Here is a 24,626-nt window from a genome sequence, read left to right as displayed (position 1 = left end):
TTTTTAAAAGCTATTATTAATGCTTTTTGAGAGGGTGATTTTAGATGCATATCATATTTTTACTGAGTTAAGTATTGTATGTAATTAGTTTTGCTACAATAAGTGTATGGGACATTGGAAAAAATGTTGAATTTCCCCATGGGGATGAATAAAGTATCTATCTATCTATCCATCTGAACTTCCCACCTTAGGCTTGCCTCATTCACATTACAGGTGGTGCAAACCGCCAGCCGTCTCGCCTCAGCTGGGTAGACTTTGGCTTCAGAGTGATATAAGATCTAATAAAATGGGTGGGGTGATGCATTTCAAGCGGGAAAGTAAAGCAGAGAGATTACAAAGGTGCATAGGATGCCTATCTTCGTTAGCTGAGCCATAGACTTCAAGAACAGGGGGATCATGGTAAAACTATACAAAGCATTAGGCCACAGCTGGGAATCTGAATGCAGTTCTGATTGCCCACAGATATGTAGGGTGTGGTGGCACCAGAGTGGGTGCAAGAGAGAGTCACCTGCATGTTGCCTGGGATGGAGCATTTTGGCTGACAGGAGACACTGGACAGACTGGGTTTTTGTTTGAAGTGGAGAAGGTTAAGGGTGCTAGATTTCATAATTCTGATTACCTCAGAGCAAAGACAAGACAATTAATGATACTTTTTTTTACTCTCCTTAGCAGATGTGCCCATGATCAGGTTTAAAGTAAGAGCTAGGGAATTTGAGGGAAAAAATGAAATATAGGGTGGTTGAAACCTGAAATACAAATACCTGAAATGCAGGGCTGGTGGAGAAAGATGCACACTATATTTAAGAAATGTTTAGATGAGCATTTAAAGTGCATTGGCATAGAAGGCTATGGGCTGATTGCTGAATGTGGTAGGTACTTGGTGGTTGGTAAGGGCAATGTGAAATGAAGGACCTGTTTGCCATGTTCTGTGACTTAGATGTGAGGGAATTGAATGAGTTTAAGGCTTGTGTTGTGTGAATCTTGGAATTAATGACATCCTTGGACTAGGAAGCACAAAAGGTAGCTGATTGTGTTGTCTTCAGCCTTTCTGACTATTAAATCTAAGAACTCATGACAGAGGTTGGTCAGGATTTAGTATGTTTCAGAGTTATCTCAGAAATGTAAACTACTTTGGCAAAACTGAGTAGGACTTGGTCATGGTTTGTGATCCAAACTGATCTTGCGTAAGCCTTTATACTACATTTCTTCTAGTTTGTAATCCTAAGAGAAGGGAGGAGTGCTATGCCAGGGTAACATTTCAAAATGAGAGAAGGGAATGCCTTTTTCTTTAGAATTTTGCAAAGATTCAGAGTGTCATTTAAAACTTGGACAAACGTCTATAGATAAATGGTGGAGAGTATACTGACAGATTGTATCATGTTCTGATACGGAAACACCAATACTTTTGAACAAAAAAGCCACTAAAAGTAGTGGGTACAGTCCAGTCCCTCACGGATAAAGCCCTCTCCACCATTGAACATATCTACATGGAGTGCTGTTGCAGGAAAGAAGCATCCATCATCAAGGACCCCACCATCTAGGCCATGCTGTCTTCTCCCTGCTGCCATTGGGAAGGAAGTACAGGGGCCTTAGGCCCCACACCACCAGATTCAGGAACAGTTATTACCCCTCAGCCATCAGGCTCCTGAAGCAGAGTAGATAAATTCCCTCAACGCAACACTGAACTGATTTCACAATCCATGGACTCACTTTCAAGGACACTACAACTCATGTTCTCAATATTCATTTATTATTATTATTTTGATTTTTTTTTGTATTTGCACAATTTGTCGTCTTTTGCACATTGGTTGTCCGTCTTTTTCTGTTTTTTTCCATTTGATTCTGTTGTGTTTCTCTGTATTTACTGTGAATGATCTCAAAAAATGAATCTCTGTGTAGTACATGGTGATTTACTGAATATGCACTTTGATTATAAATTCACTTTGAACTTTTAGAGGGCAACGGATTATGTGCAGAGACAATCATTTGCTGCATCAGATCTGTGGTTGTCAAAAATCGGCTGTTTTTCCAGCACAAAATTATAGGAAATGAGGGTTGGAAAGGTGAATTTGAGTAAATGCACACACCCTGAATTGTGACAGTGGGAATAGCAAGCACACTTGAGACAATGTGGAGATGAGGGAGAGCACAGTTCAGGTTGAGATTGAAAGAGTAAGGGGAAAAGTTTGAAGTAAAGAGGGTGTTGGGGTGTGGAAGGAACTTAGAGCAGATTTGGATGCTTGTGATCATTCTGTTCCCCTCAAGCTCCAGCCTAGCGTTTCATATACCAGCTGCACTGAAAGATCTATCTGTTTGGTTTATGTGTTTAGGAGTTAAGCCCATTCACCCCTTCCCCCCCCCCCCCCCCCCAACAGGGGCATTGGCCATGGGCAGCAGTTTACCAGAGTCCTCTGCCCTGGGCCTGTCTTTCAAGTTGTCCCCAGGTATAGCCCATCTTCTCTTTACTGTCCTGTTGGCATTTCTGTAACTGGGTTTTTACAGGATGAGATTGCCAGCCCCATGCCCAACCCTCTTCTTTTCATAGCCAGGCTTTGGACCGTTCATTGCAGAGTTATATTTAATTAGAGTTTTATGCAATTTATGTATTGTTATTTTAATTAGAAACAATTAATTTGATTAGTTTTAAAATTTTAATTTAATAAAGTGTCTATAGGTTTCTGTTTCTAAGTACTGCATGAAACTACCTATTCTGCTACATACAGATGCAATAACAAGTTAGTGAATCCTTTGCAATTACCTGGTTTTCTGAATTAATTACTCCTAAAATTTGGTCTGATCTTCATCTAAGTTACAATAATAGACAAACACAAACTGCCTAAACTAAAAAAAAACAGTTGTACTTTTCAGATCTTTATTGTTTAATCATTCACAGTCCAGACTGGAAAAAGTATGTAAACCCTTGTATTTAATGACAGGTGGAACCTCCTTTAGCAGCAATAACCTCTGCTAAACGTTTCCTGTAGCTGCTGATCAGATGCTGCACAACGGCGAGGAGGTGTTTAAGACCATTCCTCCATACAAAACTGCTTCAGTTCAGCAATATTTCTGGGATATCTTGCATGAACAGCCCTCTTCAGGACATGCCACAGCATCAGTTTGGTTAAGATCTAGTCTCTGACTTAGCCATTCCAAAACACAAATTTTCTTCTTTTTAAATTATTCTGTTGTTGATTTACTCTTGTCTTTCGGAACATTCTTCTGTTGCATCATCCGGCTTCTATTAAGCATCAGTTGATGGATTGCTACCCTGACATTCTCCTGTAAAATGTCTTGATACAATTTTGAATTCATTGTTTCCTCAGCAATTGCAAGTGTCCAGGCTCTGACATGATGCTCCTTCCACCATGCTTCACAGTTGGGATGAGGTTTTGGTGTTAGTGTGTAGTGCCCTTTTCTCTCCAAACATAGTGGTGTGCATTTCTTCCAAGAAGTTCAACTTTTCCCTCATCTGCCCACAGAGCATTGTCCCAGAAGTGTTGTGGAACATCGAGGTGATCTTTTGCAAACTTGAGATTTGCAGCAATGTTTTTTTGAGGGAAGTGATTTCCTCCTTGGTGTCCTTCCACGAGCACCGGTCTTGTTCAGTGTTTTTCTTATAATGGGCACACGAACAGAGACTTTAGCAAGTTCTGGAAATTCCCGTGTGTATTTTTCTGTTACTCTTGGGTTCTTTTTCACCTCCTTCAGCATTGCATGCTATGCTCTTGTTCTGATCTTTGCAGAATGCCCACTCTTAAGGAAAGTAGCAACAGTATTGAATAGTATTGAATTTCCTCCTTTTGTAGATAATTTCTCATACCATTGACTGTTGAAAACTCGGGTCTTTAGAAATGCTTTTATAGCCTTTTCCTCCTTCATGCATCTCTACAATTCTTCTAAGGTCGTCTGAATGTTTTTTTGATTCAGACATGGTGCACATAAACATATCTTTTTTAGAAGAGCAGGCTCTGTCAGTAACCTGATTTGGTGTGCCTTTTTTATAGGGCAGGGCACCTGTACAACCCAAATCTCCAATCTCATCTCATTGATTGAAACATCTTGAATCCAAATAGCTTTTTTAGAGAGGTTCACATACTTTTTTTGAACCTAGATTGATTGTTTAAATAGTGTACTCAATATTGATGGAAAAAAAGTACAATTGTGTGTTATTAGTGTAGGTGGATTGTGTTTGTCTATTATTGTGATTTAGATGAAGATCAGACCACATTTTATGAGTAATTAATGCAGAAAACCAGGTAATTGCAAAGGGTTCACAAACATTTTCAAGTGCTTGCTAGTCTGATGGATATACATATATTTACATATCTTCAAACATTCCTGCTGGTTTGCTCTTCAGGGCTGCTTTGGAATGAGATGTGGCAAGGTGGGTAAAATGTAGTTTCTGCAAAATTTTGTCAGTCTGGAGAAATAAAATCTTTTGCTGATCATGAAAAGAAACAAATTTTTATTTATTTTAAATATAATATCTGCTAGACTTATACTTTGATAAAAAATATGTAATGCTGAGACTCTGCTGTGAATTTGATCCATATTGTAGATTTCTATTGTTTGGATATTAATTGGATAGATTATCATTCTTTCTAAATCATTAGCTGTCACAGGTGTACTTAGAGGAATGGAAAGAAAACAAATCAGTTAATTTTAATTGTGCATTTTATGTAGCTTAACTCAAGAACTTTCTGTAATGTAAATTGAAGAAATTGCTGGAGTGATTGTGAGATCAAAAAGTTGTCATGGTAGTTACCTTTGCAGGGCATTTCCTTCAATATTATTAGCTTGGTGTTTCCCAGTTTTTCCTCTGGCAGCTTGTAAATACTTTGTGACTGTTGTGTCTCTTGATGGTCTGGATTTAATTTGAGCCCACCATCCTTAGAGGTAATGATTTGCAAAGCATACCACTATCTACAAAAGGAAGTTTTTCCCACCTCTACAGGTTTAACCTATATTTTTACATTTGGGATCCCTGATCTTTGAACTTTGTAGTAAGAGTTTCTCTTGTGGTTCTTCATAAATTCGACAGGAAATCTCTTTCCTCGCTTCAAAGAGAACAATCCCAGTTTCTCCATTCCAAGCTCATACCTAGAACCTTTCCAGTAGTTTTTCTCTGCACCCACAATTCACATTTTTCCTAATGGTGGACTGTGGTTTGATGCAGTACTGTAATTGCGGCCAGACTTATGGTTTTGAAATTGGATTGTAACCTTCATGCTTTTGAATTTTGTTCTGAAGTGAGAGTTGCATATGTCTTACTTCTGATATTTAGAAAATAGAACAACAGAGAACAGGAGCATGTTGTGGCAACCATTTAACCTATTTCAAGATAGCCTAACCTTCCCTCCCACATAGCTCTCCCGTTTTCTTTAACCTATTGCCTATCTAAAAGACACTTAAATGTCCCTGATGTCTCTTCCTCTACCACCGCCCTGGCAGTGTGTTCCATTCACTTGACACTCTCTCTGTTTAAAAAAAAACTACTTCTTAACATCTCCCTCTATACTTTCCTCCCAGCATCTTAAAGTTATGCCCCTTCAACAATAATCCTACCACATTTCAAGATTTATGCATTAATGCATTCAGGTTACAGCATTTCTGAGAGTTTGTTTTGGAAGTCTTGTATTGTTGGCCTTTGGAAGTTTTAATCACCCAACTTTATACTTATGTTTGCAGATGTGTAATTTCTATAGCAACTGAATCCTTTCAGTTTATTGGTTGATTCATGGTATGTCTGTAAAATATATTCTTGGCATGAACTGATCACTTTTTTTAACCTTTAGTTTTCTTAACAACTTTATGTGGCCTGTTGTAATGATATTGTGGCCACACGTGTCTGCTTAATCTGAAACTTGATGTTCATGTTACTCATCTTTGAAAACAAATTATCATCCTTTTCAGGAAGTTACTTCAATATTGCTCAAAATACTTGCCTCTAATAAAGATTTTTTTCTGACAATGACAGCAATCTGGAATAGCATTATGTGAAAACTGAACTGTCAGTGCACTATTGGCAGGCTTCTGGTAGAAATGCCCTTGATAGAATCTAAATTGATCATTCTATTGTTTGGAGCCATTCACATAATAGCATATATTGAATGATCACTTTCTGAGAGTATCTTGTTAAATAGCTATTAATCTTTGTGATGAATGCTCTGAAAGTACTCTGGCATTTAAGTAATTCTAAGAATCTTTTTCACTGCCGATTACATCACTGGAGTTTAGGGCAGCACTGAAGATCCTTCATCTCTGGGAGGATCTGTGTCCCAGCACCCAGGGCATGCCCTTTTCTCACTGTTAGCATTAGGTAGGAGGTACAGAAGTCTGAAGGCACTCACTCAGCGATTCAGCAACAGCTTCTTCCCCTCTGCCATCCAATTCCTAAATGGACTTTGAAGCTTTGGACACTACCTCACTTTTTTTTATATACAGTATTTCTGTTTTTGCACATTTTTAAATAATCTATTCAATATATGTATTTGATTTACTTATTATTATGTTTTATTTTATTTATTATTATTTTTCTCTCTGCTAGGTAATGCATTGCATTGAACTGCTGCTGCTAAGTTAACAAATTTCACGTCACATGCCGGTGACAATAAACCTCATTCTGATTCTGACGGGGTGAAGGAAGCATGAACTATATTCAGGGATTCAAAGATGAATCCCTGAATACAGTTCAGTCGACCGATTCAAAGCAGTCCTGTAGGTGCTCCTGTGTTTCCCTTGTCCAAACCTTCTTGGTCCTCACTACTGGTGCTGCAGTCTTCAGTCTCTGGCTATACTCATTGTGTAGAAGTACAGCCAGGTGATCAGACTTCCTGAAGTGAGGGGGTGGAATAGCATGGTAGGCATTCTTGATGGTGGTGTAACAATGATCCACCGTGTTGCAAGTGATCTGTTAATGGTAATTGCTTAGTGATTTTTTTTCAGACTGGCCTTGTTGAAATTTCCCAAAACGATGGTGAAGGCATTAGGTTGCACTGTTTCATACATGTTGATCCCATTGCTCAGATCATCTAAAGCCTGCTTGACCTTGGCCTGAGGCCAGTAGCATCCTGTTGGTCTTTAGTACTGTCAGTCATGCAAGTTCTGAGTTGAGACCCAGGAATACTGTTGCAGTCAGGATTCTTCATCGTTGTTTCCATAACAATTTTGTTTTAGCAGTCAGGGTTGCTAGCCCTAGGCTGAAACCCCAAACCTTGAGGACCAGTGGACCACCCTTAGTCAGGCCCCTACCCTTTGACTTGTTTGGCATGGGTGACCCTACCAATGGCTAAAGCATAAATCCATGACTCCAGCTAACATAGGTCTCTGGGTCATTCCAGCACACAAGCCCCAAAACCACAAGGTTGTGGTGCTCTTGGAGGTTTTAAGAATCTATATGCAAGATGATAGATCATTTTGGAATTTCAAGTTGTTCAATTTGACATCATAAATGGCTGCTCCAGATCATTTGCCCTACTTAACTACAATCTCGATAGGTAACAAATGAGGATGTATGACCATTTATCATTTTAAGGGCCATCTATAAAAGTGCTTGGTTAGTAGTTTATAGAGCATATCTCTGTACAAACCAAGAGATATGGTCTTGGTCAAGTCAAACCAATTCTCATTTTTCATCAGAGCAGGTTTGTTTTCCATCATTCCTTTGTTTCCTTGTACTTGTACTTGGCCCACTATATACAATTAGTTGACATTTTACAGCCAGTATTATGTCATGAACAAAAATATGAAAAGTCTTGGGCATGAAAATATATCCAATTTCTGATTTAATAATATGAAGAAAGAAATGCATGTTAGTTACAGTTGTTTTGGAACAATAGTTTTCTGAAAAGGAAAGGCCAGTTTAAATTTAAACATACAGAGCTGCTGCTGCTTGTGACCATATTTTAAGTTTTTCTTTAACAAATTCACTTTAGTTACCAATTCTTTTGGGTCACATTGTATCATAGAGTCCTAGAAAACATCAGCACAGGAACCGTCCCTTCAGAGTCTGTCATCAAAACATCGGTTTTGATACCTGTACCTGGCTGAAAGCCTGAGAAAGCATCGATCCTTTTCACTTTCCAGTAACTTTCACAGTACTTGTGCCAGGTTCACTGGCTAATAATTTCCTGGTTTATTCTTAGAGATGATTTAAATATCTCTACTTGAACCCCTGAAATTTCTGAACTTGCCTCCCACAGGGTCTGAGGGAGCACCTTATTGGGACCTGAGGAATTTGTCAACACGACAGCAAACGAATCCTCCTTTGTAGTCTCTGTAGGGTCTGTGACCTCACTGCTGCTTTGCCTTACTGCTATAGACTCTGCGTCCGTTTCCTGAGTAAATACAGTTTAATACCCTATTAGATGGTGTGTTTAACAAAAAATGAATGCCGTGCTAGTTCAGTTACAAGAATGTGAGCCAGGTGGAAGAATCTGGTATCTTTCGATGAAATTAAAAATGATTCAAGTTCAGTTTCGTAGTACTGAAATGGTATATTGGTAGTCCAGTTAATTTTTCTGTGGATAGATTTTGTACTGTCTTCAAGCCCATTTAAAGGCCAGGGTTTGTTCTTGACACAAGTTAACTGAATTTTAGCCATTATTGTCTTCAGTGCGCTTGGATGGGGGGTGAGTTGAGAAAGGAGATGGTGGAAGTGAAATCAGTTGGGATTTCTGGAATACTAGCATTAATTGGAAATGTGTTCAGAAGTAAACATTTGTTTTTCACTATGACTGAACAAATAACCTGTCCAACTCACTGTCAGGCCAACAGTGTTGAATTGGCTATGCCCTAGATGTCAAGCCCTATTTGTTAAACTGTACTGCAGCTGGCTAATCCTTGCCTTTTGAGAATATTTGAGTAATGCAGTTAAATATCAAGATATGTTTTTAACATGTTGTATTCGGTTCTCTTTTTTAGAGAGAAAATGAAACTTAGCATGCAGTGTCAGGTATAAATGGTACACATGGCACTGTGACATGCTGGATAAAGTTACTGAAAAACACATGAACTAATTCCTTCACCTTTTTTCAACATGTTAATGTCAATTCACTGAGAATAATTCTGCATGATCATTTTACAACACAATGCTAATTAATTATAATTCAATTAATAACACTGTACTGATGATTCTGGAGTTTTCTATTTATCTTTTGATGAATTATGAGGGTCTTTCCACACCATGAGCTCATACCCACCATTTGCCAGTGCATTCACCAAAGGAAAAATAGGTAATCAACATGAGGTGATTGGCTAAAGATATAGAGAGGATATTTCTTTAGTGATTTGTTAAGATTAAGAACTAACTGATAAAATGTTGCTAGCTAATTCCAACAGGAACTTTCCAAAGTCAATGGGACTTAATTGAATGACTAATTTCTAAGTAATGTTATGAAAGCTAAAGCATAATATGAAGATTTCTTAAAAATAATTGTTTTTGAGAGGAACCAGTTGCAATGCTTTTCAGTTTGCAGACCCTAAACTGATAACATGCTTCTTGTTGGTTACTAGTTGGTTATGGTAAGTCTCTGAAGTTTCAATTGTTCACATTTGCATCAGATATTTGAATTCCATTTTTTTTTTTTGTTTTTTGCTGCAGAGCTATTTAAATTATGAAATGTTTCAAAACTAAAGTGATTTGTAATGTAAAACAACTTTATCCTGAGGGTTAGAAGGACCTGGTTGATGTTGAGTCAACCCAATTAATTCATCTCAATGACATTCATTTTTGTACTCTGATTTTTTTTTTTGCTTTAGAGTGTCAAAATGTCAAACCTGCAAGTGCTGTTTCTCTATCCTCAGATTCTCTAATCTCAGTATACCATCGTTACTTGGAAAATTATTGTGTTTGTGTTCATCTTGGTTGTTTTTTTTCTTTCAGAATATTAGGTTGCAGAACTTCTTTGTGATAGAAATTGTAACTGCCCTAGTAATGTTCCTTTCAAAGTATATTATAACTGATATGATAGAAGATTGCTCTCTGTTCCTATTTACATGAACAAAAGATTCTCACATTGCTACACTAACTTCACAAAATAGTTAAGTCCTCAGTTCTCAAATGATGAGAAATCTTTTCTGGGAATTTGAACAAATTATACCTGTTCCAATATGTGATGGCTCTCTTGGTTCAAGGTGTGCATATTAAGGCATTGTAAGCCATTTGAGGCTAAATATACTGCAATTTAACCATTTTTATGTAAATCAAAGTTAACTTCAGATTTCATATTTCCTTGGTTTTTTTGGATTGCTGACTCTTGCTGGAGTTAACTGTCTGGCACTTCATGTAATTCTTTACTGATATGAGGACATGATTGTTAGCTGTTCCACTTTGAGGGCATCACAAGACCAAACCTAATTCAGCCATCTTACAAATGAACTTTTAAAGAGACTCCATATAGTGTACAGTAGCTGAATTCACAGTGGACAAACCAAGGCCTATTCCAATGCCCTTGTCACTGCCTCAACAGAAATTGGGGAACAATCTTCGTGCTTCCCTTTCTTCTGTGGGTTAGTACTACGTTAGGTACTGTATTTACCTGATGGAGTTGCCTCATGTTGGAAGCTTTAATTGTGAAAATTATGTGCCCTTTTCACACCCAGAAAATCACTGAAAGATGCAATGTCCATGCAATGATATAATGTAGTTAATTTTTAAAATAAGGTTGGTTTGAAAGGTGTTTCTAGTATGTTGCCTTTATTTAATGTTAGGTATGCAGATAACCTGTGACTACAATGAATATTTGGATGTTCAAATATTCATTTGTGTGAGGAAGTATTTCATAACATTACCTCTGAACATTTTGTCTCTTGGCTTTGATCCAGACTCGGCTCCCTGTAAGTTCTGTAGAGGATACACATCGGGGACCGGTGGTTTACCGAAAGTGGAGTGGCGCCGGTTGATCAGGCATGACTGAGGTATGGCGTCTGCAACACTAGTGGTTTATTTTCAGTAAACCACATTGTGTCCCCAGTGTGTATTCTGTTTATGCAAAGTGCACAGTTCACACTTCTATAACCAATGAATATATTAGTTTTAGCTATTTATTGTATATTTGAGTGGGTTTATGCAGCCTTAGTTATTTTTATAACCCCAAAAGCACTGTCTCACTAGATTATAGTTTCAGTTTGTTGGCTATTTTCCTAACCATATTTAGCTCTGTAACTGCTATGCATACCTGCACTATGAGTTCCCATATATGTTTATTGATGCTTACACCATTAAATGACCCAAGTGAGGTAAATACGTTGAAGAAAACTGATAGAAAATCATCTTTCTCTCAGGCATAATATCCACACCTTTTGATTTCTTTTTTTTCCCTCCACTCAAGATGGTCCAGTACACACAGGCATGTGAAAATTTAGCTTCAATGATTGGCTTCTGATGGATGACAAATATCGGAAGTTAACCATATAGATCCTTCAATATATTGTTGAATGTTAATGTGTTACATTATACTTTAATGGAATATGAGGAAATGGCCTCAGTTTAGCAATGGCCCAAATGCAACCACTGTTTGAACAGTATACATACAATTATGGTGGTAGCTCTATGGAACTACAAGTCATTGCCATAAACAAATGTTTGTTGTCCTTTATAAATATTTATCTTTATTGTACATATTTGGTTGGATTGAAATTCTGCTTTTCAAAAGCAGGCAGCATTTAGGAAACACAAGCTATTCTGATGTTTCTCAAAACGGTAACGAATAATTTTACAGTTTGATTATGTGTAATTTGTAAATGTGAGAGGAAGAACTGTTCTGCCTTGCCACCTTCCTCCCAAGAAAAAGTAATAGACAGTCTTGTTCAATTTTAGTCCAATTTTGTTTTGTTTCCCTACACTTTGTGCAAAGTTTCTGTTTCCTCTTTGTTTCTTAAAAAAAAAATCAGTGTTTCCTGATGCAATAAATATCAGCCATGGCTCAGTATTATTATTCTTTCCTTTGTGTCGGGAGACTGTCAATTCTTATTTCAGACCAGAAATTTGAGTTCTTAATTGATCCTGATATTTTCTGCTCTCAGAGACCTCATTTGAGTGAGCTGTTAAACCAAGGCCTCATCCCCTCAAGGGAACGTTAAAGGTTCTGTGGTATTGTTATGAAAACAATTTGGCTCTGGTGTTATGCCCAATTGTTTATTGCCAACCAATGTAATCAAGTAAGTTATTTGGTCACTACCTTATCTCCTGGGTTTATTTCCTGCATAACCAGGAACTTTGCTTAAAAACATATTTAAGGTGCTTCACATGGCCCTGAAACCATGAACAATAAATCAAAATTCTTCTTCTTTGCCTACTGTTAGTTGTCTAATTAGCTGAGCTGAAGATCCTTATAGATTGGTAATATTTTGTTTCATAATTTTACTTATAAGACTAACATTTCAATGTGCAAGATGGCAATAATTCAAGCAGCCAGTTAGCAAGCGAAGCTTGAAATTATATTTTCTTGAATCCTTTCTAACGCTTTGTCGTCTTTTTCCTCAAGCATCGGACTATGGAATGAGATTGCCTATTTTTCGATCAATGCCTGAAGATCAAATTCTGTACCAAACTGAACGCTACAATGAAGAAACTTTTGGATATGATATTCCAATTAAAGAAGAAGGCGACTATGTATTGGTTCTGAAGTTTGCTGAAGTATATTTTGCTCAATCCCAACAGAAGGTAGCTTTATTTACATTTTTGTTGTGAAATGGAGGTTTCTGATACTATACACAGGAAGAATTTAATTTAACAGGGTATTCTCTAAAAATGAATGACTCGGGCAACAATAACATGGAAGGCACACAAAATGCTGGAAGAACTCAGCAAGTTGGGAGGATCCAAAGACTCTTGACCCCTAAGTAAAAAAATAGTCTGCCTTGTTACACATGGCACACAACATTCTACCCCTTTACTGAGGAGTCCGGGATCTTTGGACCTGTCTTCCTTAAAGAGCAATGCACACAATGCTGGAGGAACTCAGCAAGTGAGGTAGTATCCATTGAGGTGAATGAACAGTCAGTGTTTTGGGCATTCTGATGAAGCATCTCACCCAAAATGACAACTGTTTATTCGTCTCCAGAGATGCATGCCTTACTTTCTGAGTTCCTCCATTTTTTGTGTGTGGCTCATGATTTCCAGCATCTGTAGACTCTCTTGGGTTAATAATGTAGATGATCACTGTGGTGGTGCACAGCAGTATTTTCTAACTCTGGGAGGTTTGGCTATAATGTGCCCTTGAATCCTAATTTCTCCATCAAATGGAATTTTTTTTAACTAAATGTTGATCAAATTGTTGCATAAACTGTCCCATTCTAGGGGACACAACCCTGATTTCTGTAATCTCACTTTGTGATTTAATCCTTTGAGTCCGTATATTCAGATATATGCATGTTGTTTACCAAAGACAATATGTCCTTCCTATATTATACGAATGTGTTCAGCTGTATATATATCTCACTTCCATCACTTTAGACATCAAGTTGTAGGAATAGGCTTGAGGAGGAAATGGCTATTTATGTTTCCAGTTGTAGGGTGTGTAACAGTTTCTGTTGGAGAAATTGTGTACTCTAAAAATAGACCCAAGTTATTTTTATTACCTTGTTGATATGTTCCTTTCCAATGGAATTTTGGTGTTATATTTTCTGTTACATTTCTTAGGCAATTAAGCTATTGTTCATGTTTTTTAAAATATATAACACAGTATTGATGGCAATGATTTCAAAGAAATGTGCAATAATACTACTTCCTATCTATTGGGCATTTTATACAATATGCACTTTTCCATTGGGTTCTCGTGTCAACCACTCGGAATTTGCTTCATTACTCCCCTCTCCCCACCGGCTGCTCATTGTCCATTTACATTTGATGTTCAGAAGTGAAGGACTTTTACAAAGATACATTTGCTGAAGAGTTTATAAACTAAATTCTTAGCAGCATTTGCTGAGGCAAAGACACACATAATTGGGCTAATCCATCGTCATTCAAGTTTTCATGATTAGATTAAAAGTTAATGCTCTCAAAAATGAATTAATATACAGTGCAAAGTGGAGCAAAATTTCATTCATTCACAACTTTGACATCCTCAAAAACAATCTTTCTAGAGTACTGAAAGAAAGTATTCTTGTGTGCTACATTGTGCAGATTGCCATCAAGAGTATATAAAGCAAAAATCAGTGAAACACAATTTAATCACAAGGTTCCAATATGTAGAAGAAAATTGGATGGTGCTTGATAAAACCATTTGAAAGTGTTAGCAATCAATGAAGAACTTGCAGAATCAAAATCTGATGAGTATTTCTGGTGTTTTATTTTCTGTAACTTCAGGAAAAGCTGTTCGTGTAGCTATTTGTCATTTCTCCATGACAGACATGATGTATAACTCAATTTTATATGGCACTTATGCAAAACAGTATGTTTTCAATATGGAAACAGAATAGGTAGAATCCTGAGTTCTCTATATCATTAAGGACTTAATTTTTCAAGAGTGAATGAAAGCTGTTTGAACCCCATTAATGTTTAGCGTCATTTGTGTATTTTTCTACATTTTATTCATCTTTTCTGAGTCAACTTTCTTTAATCTGACCCCTTTTTTTACCTTTTTAACTTTTGTACCATTCAGGAAAAATGAGGCTGCTTCAAGATCTCAACTTTGTAGAGACACTGCTGCCAAGCACCATGGTTTGAGCTGTTTTTAGTCCCAAACATGAAGTGTTCCTCTGCCTTAATCAATTATGTTTACAGAAAAATCCTAAAAATAAGGTGACAAGTACTTTGGAGATCTGTCAGAATTTGTATTGGTATACAAATTGGTAATCCCAGTTTTTACATTAGGCATTTTCTCTGATTTGAAAGAGACCTTTGCTTCTGAACCAATTTCCCTGCCATTATTGGTTTATTGTTATTAAATTCCTGAACCCAGGCTCATCTTAATCAAGCTCAGTTGGTGTCAAAGAGTTTTAAAACGAACAGATGATTGTGCCTCTGCATGAGTTTCCTCTGACAATTTGAGGTATCCACCTATTTCAAGTAGGCTTCAATTATACCAGTGCCCAAGAAGAACATGTAACCTGCCTCAGTGACTATTGTCCACAGTGCTTTGAGAGGTTGGTGATGAAGCAAATCAACTGCTGCCTGAGGAGCGACCTGACTTTGCTTCCTGTCACAGCATATCAACAGCAGATGCCATCTCATTAGGTCTTCACTCAACCCTGGAACATCAGAACAGTGAAGTTGCATACATTAGGATGTTCTTAACTACAGCTCTGCATTCAACACTATCATTCCCTTAAAACAAATCAACAAGCTCCAAGACCTAGGAAACACTTCATGTTTAGCGTAAGCGACCAAGGATGCCTTCTAATGTCTTTTTAGAATCATGTTTAATACCACTGGCATGTCATGAAATTTGTTGTTATGCATCGGCAGTACATTGCAATACATAATTAAAAACTAAATTACAGTAAGAAGTGTGTGTATATAGTGCAAAAATAGAAAAAAATAACATCAAACAATTTTTGGGTTAATATAATGAATCTCCTTTTCAATACCTAATTTAAGTCCAAGTACCTGGCTGCTAATTAAATGCTGTAGGGAAAATAAAGAACTTGATATGGTAGGTCAGAAAATGTAGTTTGAATAATGGAAGTACTTTATTGAAACTAATGAATGACGGTATCTATGGAAAGCACATTTATTTATTACTGTTTACAACTATTTAGTCTACATCACAACTATATTGATGCCTTGGGTAATTCCTGAATTACCTCACATACAAATGGGACATTTAAAATTCAGTGGTTATGGTTTTAGATTTTCCTGCATTTCCTTATGGGTGGACTATAATTTCCATAAAATAATTGGGACTTTTTGATCCTGTTTTTCATACTTCGATTATTGCAAATTTTGTGCTTTACTACCTCCACGTTAACTGGTTTAACAGGAAAATGATACTGCTCACCAATCAAATGGAAGCTGTAGGGTGTATGTGTTAGAGCAATTGTAGTTTTCAAAGTCTTTTTTTTCTGATTTTCTGCACAATGTTCATATTCCTGTTGTCTGGGTACAAATGTAGAACATAGAAAGCACTGGAAGTGCTGAACAGGTCAGGGATCATATGTGGAGAGAGCAACAGTTTGTGTTTCTTGTCATTGACCTATCATAAGAATACAAGTGGATATAACACAAGATCAGATCAGGTCTTGAGTCATCAAAAAAATGTAAACTGGACTGACTGTTATAAGTTAGCTGTTGAACAAAGTGCTAACAAAGGAATCCTTCTAGAAAGTTACTTTACTCAAAATAAACTTTATCCATAATTAAAAATAAACCTTGCAATGCCTTTTCATTCTTACGTTCATAGACCATGTGTTAAGTAGTATTATGTTACATTTTAAAAACAATAGCACTGTTGCCACTCATGTAGCCCCCTGGGGTGATATAATAATTGAGTATCTTCCTCACCAGACCCAGCCCTCCCTGTCCAGCAGCAGAACACTTTACTGTGGTCCTTCCCTACTGAACCCTTGCAGTGGCATCACCGAGCTTCAATGCATCCCTCAGCACATATTCCTGCAGCTTGGAATGTGCTAGTCGGAAGCATTGCTCTATGCATGTCTTGATGTGCTGGAGACCAGTGAGCTTCAGGCAGACCAAAAGGCATCTTTCACTGAGATGTTGATCTTCCAGCAGCACTTGATGTACGTAAATCAGAGAGGCCTCTGTTACCCATCTCCTTGGGATGAGTTATGTCACAGGCTCTTGCATCTTTCTCCACCTCATCTTTGCAAAGATAAAACTTGCAGAGGTGAGCAACTTTATTGTCCCCACTACAGCATGCAGGAAGGATCTAACTTGTAAAACTTCTCTCACTGCCAGCCAAATAAGGTGTTGGTGCTTGTCGGTGAGATCTAGCGATAAGGCATTTTACCAGATAGTTTGGATAGGACAGTCTGCTTAGAGAACCATACGACGGTGTCCATCGAGTCCTCCTTCTGCAGTGTCTGCAGGATACTTCATGTTGACCCCACTGTCTGGTGGACTTGTGGTCAAAGATGTTGGCCTGGAAGAATTTTCCACAAAGGGCCGTTAGTGGGATTTTGTGCAGCAACAGGGCTAAACCCATCCTTTGAAACACCAGGAACAGATGAAACCTTCCACAAACAAGAGAAAATCTGCAGATGCTGGAAATCCAAGCAACACAAGCAAAATGCTGGAGTAACTCAGCAGGCCAGACAGCATATATAGAAAAGAATACAGATGTAGTTTCGGGCCGAGACCCTTCATCATTTGTGTGTGTAGCATAGCTGGAACCTCGGCATGTAGTGGCAGTTGGTGCCTACAGACGGTACATTGGTTCCACACACACACTGCCTGGCGCAGCCTTATATGAAGGTGATCATCAGGATAAGAGCAACATTGAGTATTTTTTTTACCTCAGTTGTTCAGGGACTTGTCTTTTGTGACCTGTCTGATTGTTCCATCTTTGATCCCCACATGGAACGGAATATGGCCTGGGTGATTTCTGTAAAGCTAATCCAGGGAGTTGTTACTTTAAAAAATTTAGGCTAGCCATCAAAATTACAAGGGTAGGGATAAGAAAAAGAAACACACTTTACTAAAATGAAATGTTTTAGGGGTGTATTGTTAATTACCAGGGCGATATTTTTTGTCAGTTTCTATTGAGAAGAACAGGCAAGCCTTCACTGGTCTTTGTTCTGTGAGTGTATTTTATTTCCTCTGGCTTTGTTTGAAAAATAATTAAGTTGAATGGGCTACAAGTCATTATTGTATACACTTTGAGCTCAATTGATATCCGTCAACATGCTGATTAATAGTATTCATCTCTAAGCATCATCATTGTTCACAATACTGTTTCAAAACAGAAATTCTAGAACAACTTCATTGGTTAAATAGGTATACAAAATATATTTTAATAGCTTCATATTACTTATTAAAGGCACAGTTACAGTTAGCTAAAAATGGGAAACCCATTACTCAACATTTACAGTTTAGTTGAATGGAATATTGCATCCAACTGGTTATACTGAATTTACGATTTTTCATTGCAAACTTATTTTAAGTAAATAGTATTTTTAGGAATTGATGTTTGTTGACAATGAAGGTTTCATTTTTAAAAAATATGTAAAACACTTTAGATATTTGAAATGTGAAGTGTAGAGCAAATCCTGAGAGGGATAATCTTAGGCTGGCACCTAAATGTTGCGAATAGAATGGTTAAAATCACTGGCTTTAGTGACTCTTTGGAAGTGTGACACAATAGGTTCTGAGCAGGTGTGAAAGCAGGGAAAGTAAGTGGCATTGGGAATGAAAAATTGGCCTGGTGTGTGTGTGTGATTGGGGTATGTTGAGGAGGAAAGAATACAGAAGAGTAGATTTGGATTTTACATGGAAACATATGGTGAACTGTGTTATTTCATTTAACAACGAACACACTCAAGATGTGCTAGGGACACCTACAAGTGTCATCACACATTCTGCTGCCAATGTAGCATGACCACAATGTTCAACACAAGACAACACAGAACAAAACAAGCAGTAGCCATAACAGGACTAAAAAGACAACAGCAGCAAAACAAGCCCCTTTCTCAACCCAGGATTGGCCGCCTCCAGGCCTCCAGTTTTTGACCCTTGTCTCTCAAACTCATATAGACATTGAGCCTCCAATTTCCATTCTCTGACCTGGAATGGCAGGATGAATTGTATTTAACAATGCGCTTATCAGCATCTGCTGTCTGAAAATTTGTGTGCTGTAGCAGTGATCTAAAGTTGTTGCATTGAGTGTTCAGAAAAGTTTTATTCTGCCATAACTTAAGCCAAGTTCTGTCCCTGCTGAATTTCTTTAGACACTTATTTTCTCTCCTCTCTCTTGTAGCCCCGCCTTGCCGAAACTGTCTTTTGTTCTCTTGTTGCACATCTTGTTTTTGGGTTTGAGGGATATTATCAGGAAGTTTTTGTCAGTATCAAAGATCACATCACAAAACACAACCATATTTTGCTGTAATAAGATTTTCCATTAATAAAAGCAGAAAATGCCAGAGGGAAACCCAGCATTAACTTTTCAAAATAATGAGATTTAATCACGTTAGAAATCAAATGTTTAACATTGCAGAGAATGTTTGTGAAGGGTGAAGACCAGGACATGCATAAGTTGTGGTGGTAATTGGAGCATATTAAGCTGAAGGAGATGTAAGTAGAAGATGATTGGAGGAGGGGAGGGAAATAAAAACTTGGATGGACTATGTGTCTGGTATATTTCACTTCCCTCTTGCGGTAAGCCTTGATTTTCTGACATTAGGTTGGCTGTTTGTTCTGGTATAGTATATAAATGACACCAGTAGCAGGATTACCATTTAATGTACTGAGATTATTGGATAAAACGGTGCTGTCTCCATTGTTAGAGCTTCAAGTTTAAGCACCTTGAAGAAACCCTTTTCCATTTTTGTTTTGGCAGGGAACTAGAAGAACCTTATCAGCACTACCACTAAATTTAAGACTTCAAATAATTTTATTTATCTTGAGCATTCAAGGAAGTTTTGATTTTGTTATGTCTGAAGGAGGAATGGAATTTAATCAGAAAGTTGCTCTAATCTGGATTGCTGATGAAAAATATATAATTTCAAGTTTATATTGTTGTCTTGCGGAGAGGAGGAGCTATTCTAGTAGTTTTGTGTAGTTAGTTAATGTAGAAAATAGATTCATAGCAAGGCACCTCAGACTTGTGTCATTTACAGTGTCTTGATGAATACATGCAAGAAGTCATGAGAAAATTGTTGAAGACATGCATGTTCTCTGTTAGAGAAATTGGTAAATTAGTTTATTATTGTCACATGTACTGAAATGCAGTGAAAAAACTTTGCATCTCATGGATAGAGATTATTTAATTACATCAGTATGTTGATGTAGTACAAGGGAAACAAGAATAGGAAGCAGAATAAAATGTTACAGCATAGAGAGTGCAGTGTGGGTAGACAGTAGGTGCAAGGCTATATTGAGATTGTGAGATCAAGAATCCATATATTCATAATAGAGGACTATCCAATTGTCTTATAACAGTGGAATAGAAGCTTTCCTTCAGCTTAGTGTTAAGTGTTTTTGGCTTTTGTATCTTCTGTTCAATATTGGAGGAGTGGGGAGAGAATGTCTAGCGTGAATGAAGTCTTTGATTATGTTGGCTGATTTAACTGAGGCAGCGATAAGTACAGACAGTCTATGGAGGGGCTAGTTTCCGTGATCAGCTGATTTATCTGCAACTGTGCAGTTTTGAGCAGAGCAGTGAAGCATCTGAGTAGGATGCTTTCTATGATGCATCTCTACAAGTCTTATTGAAGGTTCCCTAGACATCCTGGATAGAATACCTAAAATTGTTTAGTGTTCCCAGTGTTACAAAAAGTGATATTTTGTTGTTCAAAAGTAGTTCTAGATTGTGCATATTTCTGGATCTCTTAAGTATTCAGAGGGAATTTTGCATTCTGAACTTGGAACTGTTTTTTTTGTTGTGTGCAATGTTTCAGCCTAAAACTCTAGGTTATGTTGTTGCTGCAAGAGTCAATGTATAAGACCATAAGATATCGGAGCAAAATTAGGCTATTTGGCCCATCGCGTCTGCTCAACCATTCAATCATGGCTGAACCTTTTTTTTCTCCTCCTCAACCTCATTTACTGGCTTTCTCCCTGTAACCTTTGATGCCATGTTCATTCAAGGACCTATCGATCTCTGCCTTAAATACACCCAAAGCCCTGGCCTCCACAGCTGCACGTGGCAATAAATTCCACAAATTCACCCCCCTTTGGAGAAAGAAATTTCTCCATTTCTCTGTTTTGAATGGATGCCCCTCTATCCTGAGGCTGTGCTCTCTTGTCCTAGACTTTCCCACCATGGGAAACATCCCTTCCACATTTACTCTGTCTAGACTTTTCAACATTCAAAAGGTTTCAATGAGATTCCCCACCCCCCCCCATTCTTCTAAATTCCAGCGAGTACAGACCCAGAGCCATCAAACATTCCTCATATGATAACCCTTTCATTCCTGGAATCATCCTTGTGAAACTCCTCTGGACCCTCTCCAATGCCAGCACATTTTCTAAGATGAGGAGCCCAAAACTGTACACAGTACTCACCAGTGTCTTATAAAGCCTCAGCATCACATCCCTGCTCTTTTATTCTAGACCTCTTGAAATGAATGCTAACATTGCATTTGTCTTCCTCACCACGGACTCAACCTGTAAGTTAACCTTTAGGGTGTTCTGCATAAGGACTCCCAAGTCCCTTTACATCTCAGATTTTTGGATTTTCTCCCCACTTAGAAAATGGTCTGCACATTTATTTCTACTGCCAAAGTGCATGACCACGCATTTTCCAACATTATAATTTATTTACCACTTCCTTGCCCATTCTCCTAATCTGTCCAAGTCCTTCTGCACCCTACCTGTTTTCTCAACACTACCTGCCCTCCACCAATCTTCATATCATCTGCAAACTTGGCAACAAAACCATCTATTTTATCATCTAAATCATTTATATACAGCATAAAAAGAAGTGGTCCCAACACCGACCCCTGCGGAACACCACTAGTCACTGGCAGCCAACCAGAAAAGGATCCTTTTATTCCCACTCACTGCCTTCCAATCAGGCAATGCTATAACCATGTTAGTAACTTTCCTGTAATACCATGGGCTCTTAACTTGGTAAGCAGCCTCATGCGTGACACCTTGACAAAGGCCTTCTGAAAGTCCAAATATACAACATCCGCTGCATCCCCTTTATCTATCCTACTTGTAATCTCCCAAAGAATTCCAACAGGTTTGCCAGGCAGGTTTTTCCCTTAAAGAAACCGTGCTGACTTAGACCTTAGCAGTTTGAAACCTGACAATGCTTGTTTGCTCTTTAAAGCTGCTATTTTAAGAAGTCAATAAAAAGAAATTAGATTTAAGCAGAGCAGCTATTGTGTGAGTGGGTCAGCATTAAGAGTGGGGAGTTTTGTTTTTGACTGTTAGGGGTCCAGTGAGGAGAAGAAGGGGCTGTAGGTAGGTATATTTATTTAGTTTTCTTTCTTATGGCACAGGTAGAGCTTTGGGGATGGCATGCAGGATAGTGGAATGCTTCTCTTAAAAGGATGTCAGAAGGCAGAAAGACCTCCAGTGTCCCTGATGACTACATTTGCAGGTATTGCATCCAGCTGCAGCTCCTTTCAGACCATGTTAAGGAATTGGAGCTGGAACTGGAAAACCTTGAGATAATTCGTGAGACTGAGCGATTGATTGACAGGTTATAAAGGAACGTAATTACACCCAAGATGCAGGACACAGCTAACTGGGTTGACTGTCAGGAGGAGCAAAGGGGATAGGCAGCCAGTGTAGAGTACCCCTGTGGTCATTCCCCTGAATAACAGGTATACTGCTTTGGATACTGTTGAAGGAGGGATGACCTAGTAAAGGAAAACCACAGGAAAAACACAGACCGGGCACTGAGTTTACGTGGCTCAGAAGGGAAGGGGGAGAAGAGGCAAGCTGTAGTGATAAGGGATTAATTGGTTTGGGGAACAGACAGGAGGTTCTGTGGATGAGAACAAGATTCCCAGATGGTATGTTGCCTTCTGAGGGCTAGGGACAGTGGCGTCTCAGTTCAAGTTTACAGGATTCTTAAGTGGGAAGTTGAGCTGCCAGAGGTGTTGGGTGCTAAGTTAAAGGAAAGGATCTCCAGGATGAACTCAGCAGGTCGGGCAGCATCCGTTGAAAGAAGCAGTCAACGTTTCAGGTCGAAACCCTTCGTCAGGACTTTCGACCCGAAACGTTGACTGCTTCTTTCAACGAATGCTGCCCGACCTGCTGAGTTCATCCAGCTTTTTTGTACGTCTTGATTTGACCACAGCATCTGCAGTGTACTTTGTGTTTAAGAATCTCCAGGGTTGTGTCCTCTGGATTGCTACACGTGCCAAGTGCAAGTGAGGACAGAAATAAGATGATCATACAGCTTATCACGTGGCTAAGGAGAAGGTGCAGGAGAGAGACTTAAGGTTTTTGGATCATTGAACTCTCTTCCATGGAAAGTGGGAGATGTATAGATGGGACAGTTTGCATCGAAACTGGAGCAGTACTAATACCCTTGCTGGAAATTTTGTTAGTGCTGTACGGGGAGGGGGGGGCGTGGTTGTAGGGGGTTAAGCTAGAATTGTAGGTGGACAGGACCAGTGGCAGAGCAGATAGTAGAATTGTTGTGGGGAATGTTGTAGTTAAGCCTACATACAAAGCCAGGAATTGAAAGGTTGAGCATGATGGGACTAATGTTCTGGGTTCTGTATATTTTAATGCAATAAGTAGTGTGGGAAAGGCGGATGAGTTTAGGGTGTGGATCAGCACGTGGGATTATGACATATCCATTATTGAAACTTGATTGCATAAGGGTTGGGCTGGCTGCTCAGTGTTCCAGGATACCAGTGTTTTAGATGTGATAGTGCGGCATGGATTAAAGGGGAGAGGTGGCATTTCTAGTCCAGGAATTTGTCACAGCAGTGCTCAGACAGGACAGATTCGAGAGTTCATCTACTGGGGCTATATGGGTGGAACTGAGGAATAAGAAAGGGACGACCATACTAATTGGATTATGTTATAGACCACCTCATAACAGTTTGCGGGATTTTGAGGAGCAAATTTGTAGACTGGTTGCACGCAGTCTGTTGCAATAAACATAAGGTTATGATTTTAACCTTCATATTGACCAGGACTCCTATACTGTAAAAGGGCTGGATGAGATAGAGTTTGTCAAATGTGTTCAGGAAAGTTTCCTTAATCAGTTCATAGATGTCCCAACTAATGAGCATGTAATACTGGATCTCCTATTAGGGTATGAGATGGGGCAGGTGAAAAAGTTTGTGTAGGGGAACATTTTGCATATAGTGATCATTAGGCCGTTTGCCCATTGAGCCTGCTTCGCCATTCCATCATGGCTGGTTTATTGGCCTTCTTAACCCCATTCTCCTGCTTTCTCCCTGTAACCTTTGACACACTGACTAACCAAGAACCTATCAACTTCTGCTTTAAATATACTCAATGACTTAGCTTCCACAGCTGTCTGTGGCAATGAATTCCACATATTCACTATCCTCTGGCTAAAAAAAAATTCTCATCTCTGTTCTAAATAGATGTACTTGTATTCTGAGGCTGTGGCTTATGGTCCTAGATTCCCCCAATATAGGAAACATCCTTACCGCATCCACTTTATCTAGACCTTTCAATATTTGATTGGTTTCAATGAGATCCCCCCCCCCCCCCCCCCCCCCCCAATTCTTCTAAACTCCAGCGAGTACAAGCCCAGAGCCATCAAACGCTCCTTGTGCATGAACTCTTTCATTCCTGGAATCATTCTCGTGAACCTCCTCTGGACTCTCTAATGCCCACACGTATTTTCTCAGAAATGTGACCAAAAACTGCTCATGACCTCCAAGTGAGGTCTGACCAATGCCTTATAAAGTCTTAGCATCACATCCTTGTTTTTTATGTTCTAGTTCTCTAAAAATGAATGCTAACATTGCATTTGCCTTTCTTACCACAGACTCAACCTGCAAATTAATCTGTAGGGAATTCTGCACAAAAACTCCCAAATCCCTTCGCACCTTTGAATTTTCTC

General features: G+C 38.6%; 1 protein-coding gene across 3 annotated transcripts in view; it reads left to right on the top strand.

Annotated features, from left to right (window-relative positions):
- Positions 1 to 24,626, top strand: part of mlec (malectin) — a 51,480-nt gene that overhangs the window by 11,083 nt on the left and 15,771 nt on the right. For 2 of the 3 annotated variants that reach the window (XM_073065421.1, XM_073065420.1), the window contains exons 2-3: positions 10,825 to 10,917; positions 12,486 to 12,664. In XM_073065421.1, the coding sequence (XP_072921522.1) occupies positions 12,500 to 12,664 (165 nt within the window). In that variant the 5' untranslated portion in view covers positions 10,825 to 10,917; positions 12,486 to 12,499. The remainder of the gene's footprint in view (positions 1 to 10,824; positions 10,918 to 12,485; positions 12,665 to 24,626) is intronic. The other variant, XM_073065419.1, reaches the window with a different exon arrangement.

Source organism: Hemitrygon akajei, chromosome 14 (genome assembly GCF_048418815.1).
Source record: "Hemitrygon akajei chromosome 14, sHemAka1.3, whole genome shotgun sequence".
NCBI lineage: Eukaryota > Metazoa > Chordata > Chondrichthyes > Myliobatiformes > Dasyatidae > Hemitrygon > Hemitrygon akajei.
The sequence above is the reverse complement of the archived record's forward strand: the minus strand, read 5'-3'. Positions and strand labels throughout refer to the sequence as shown.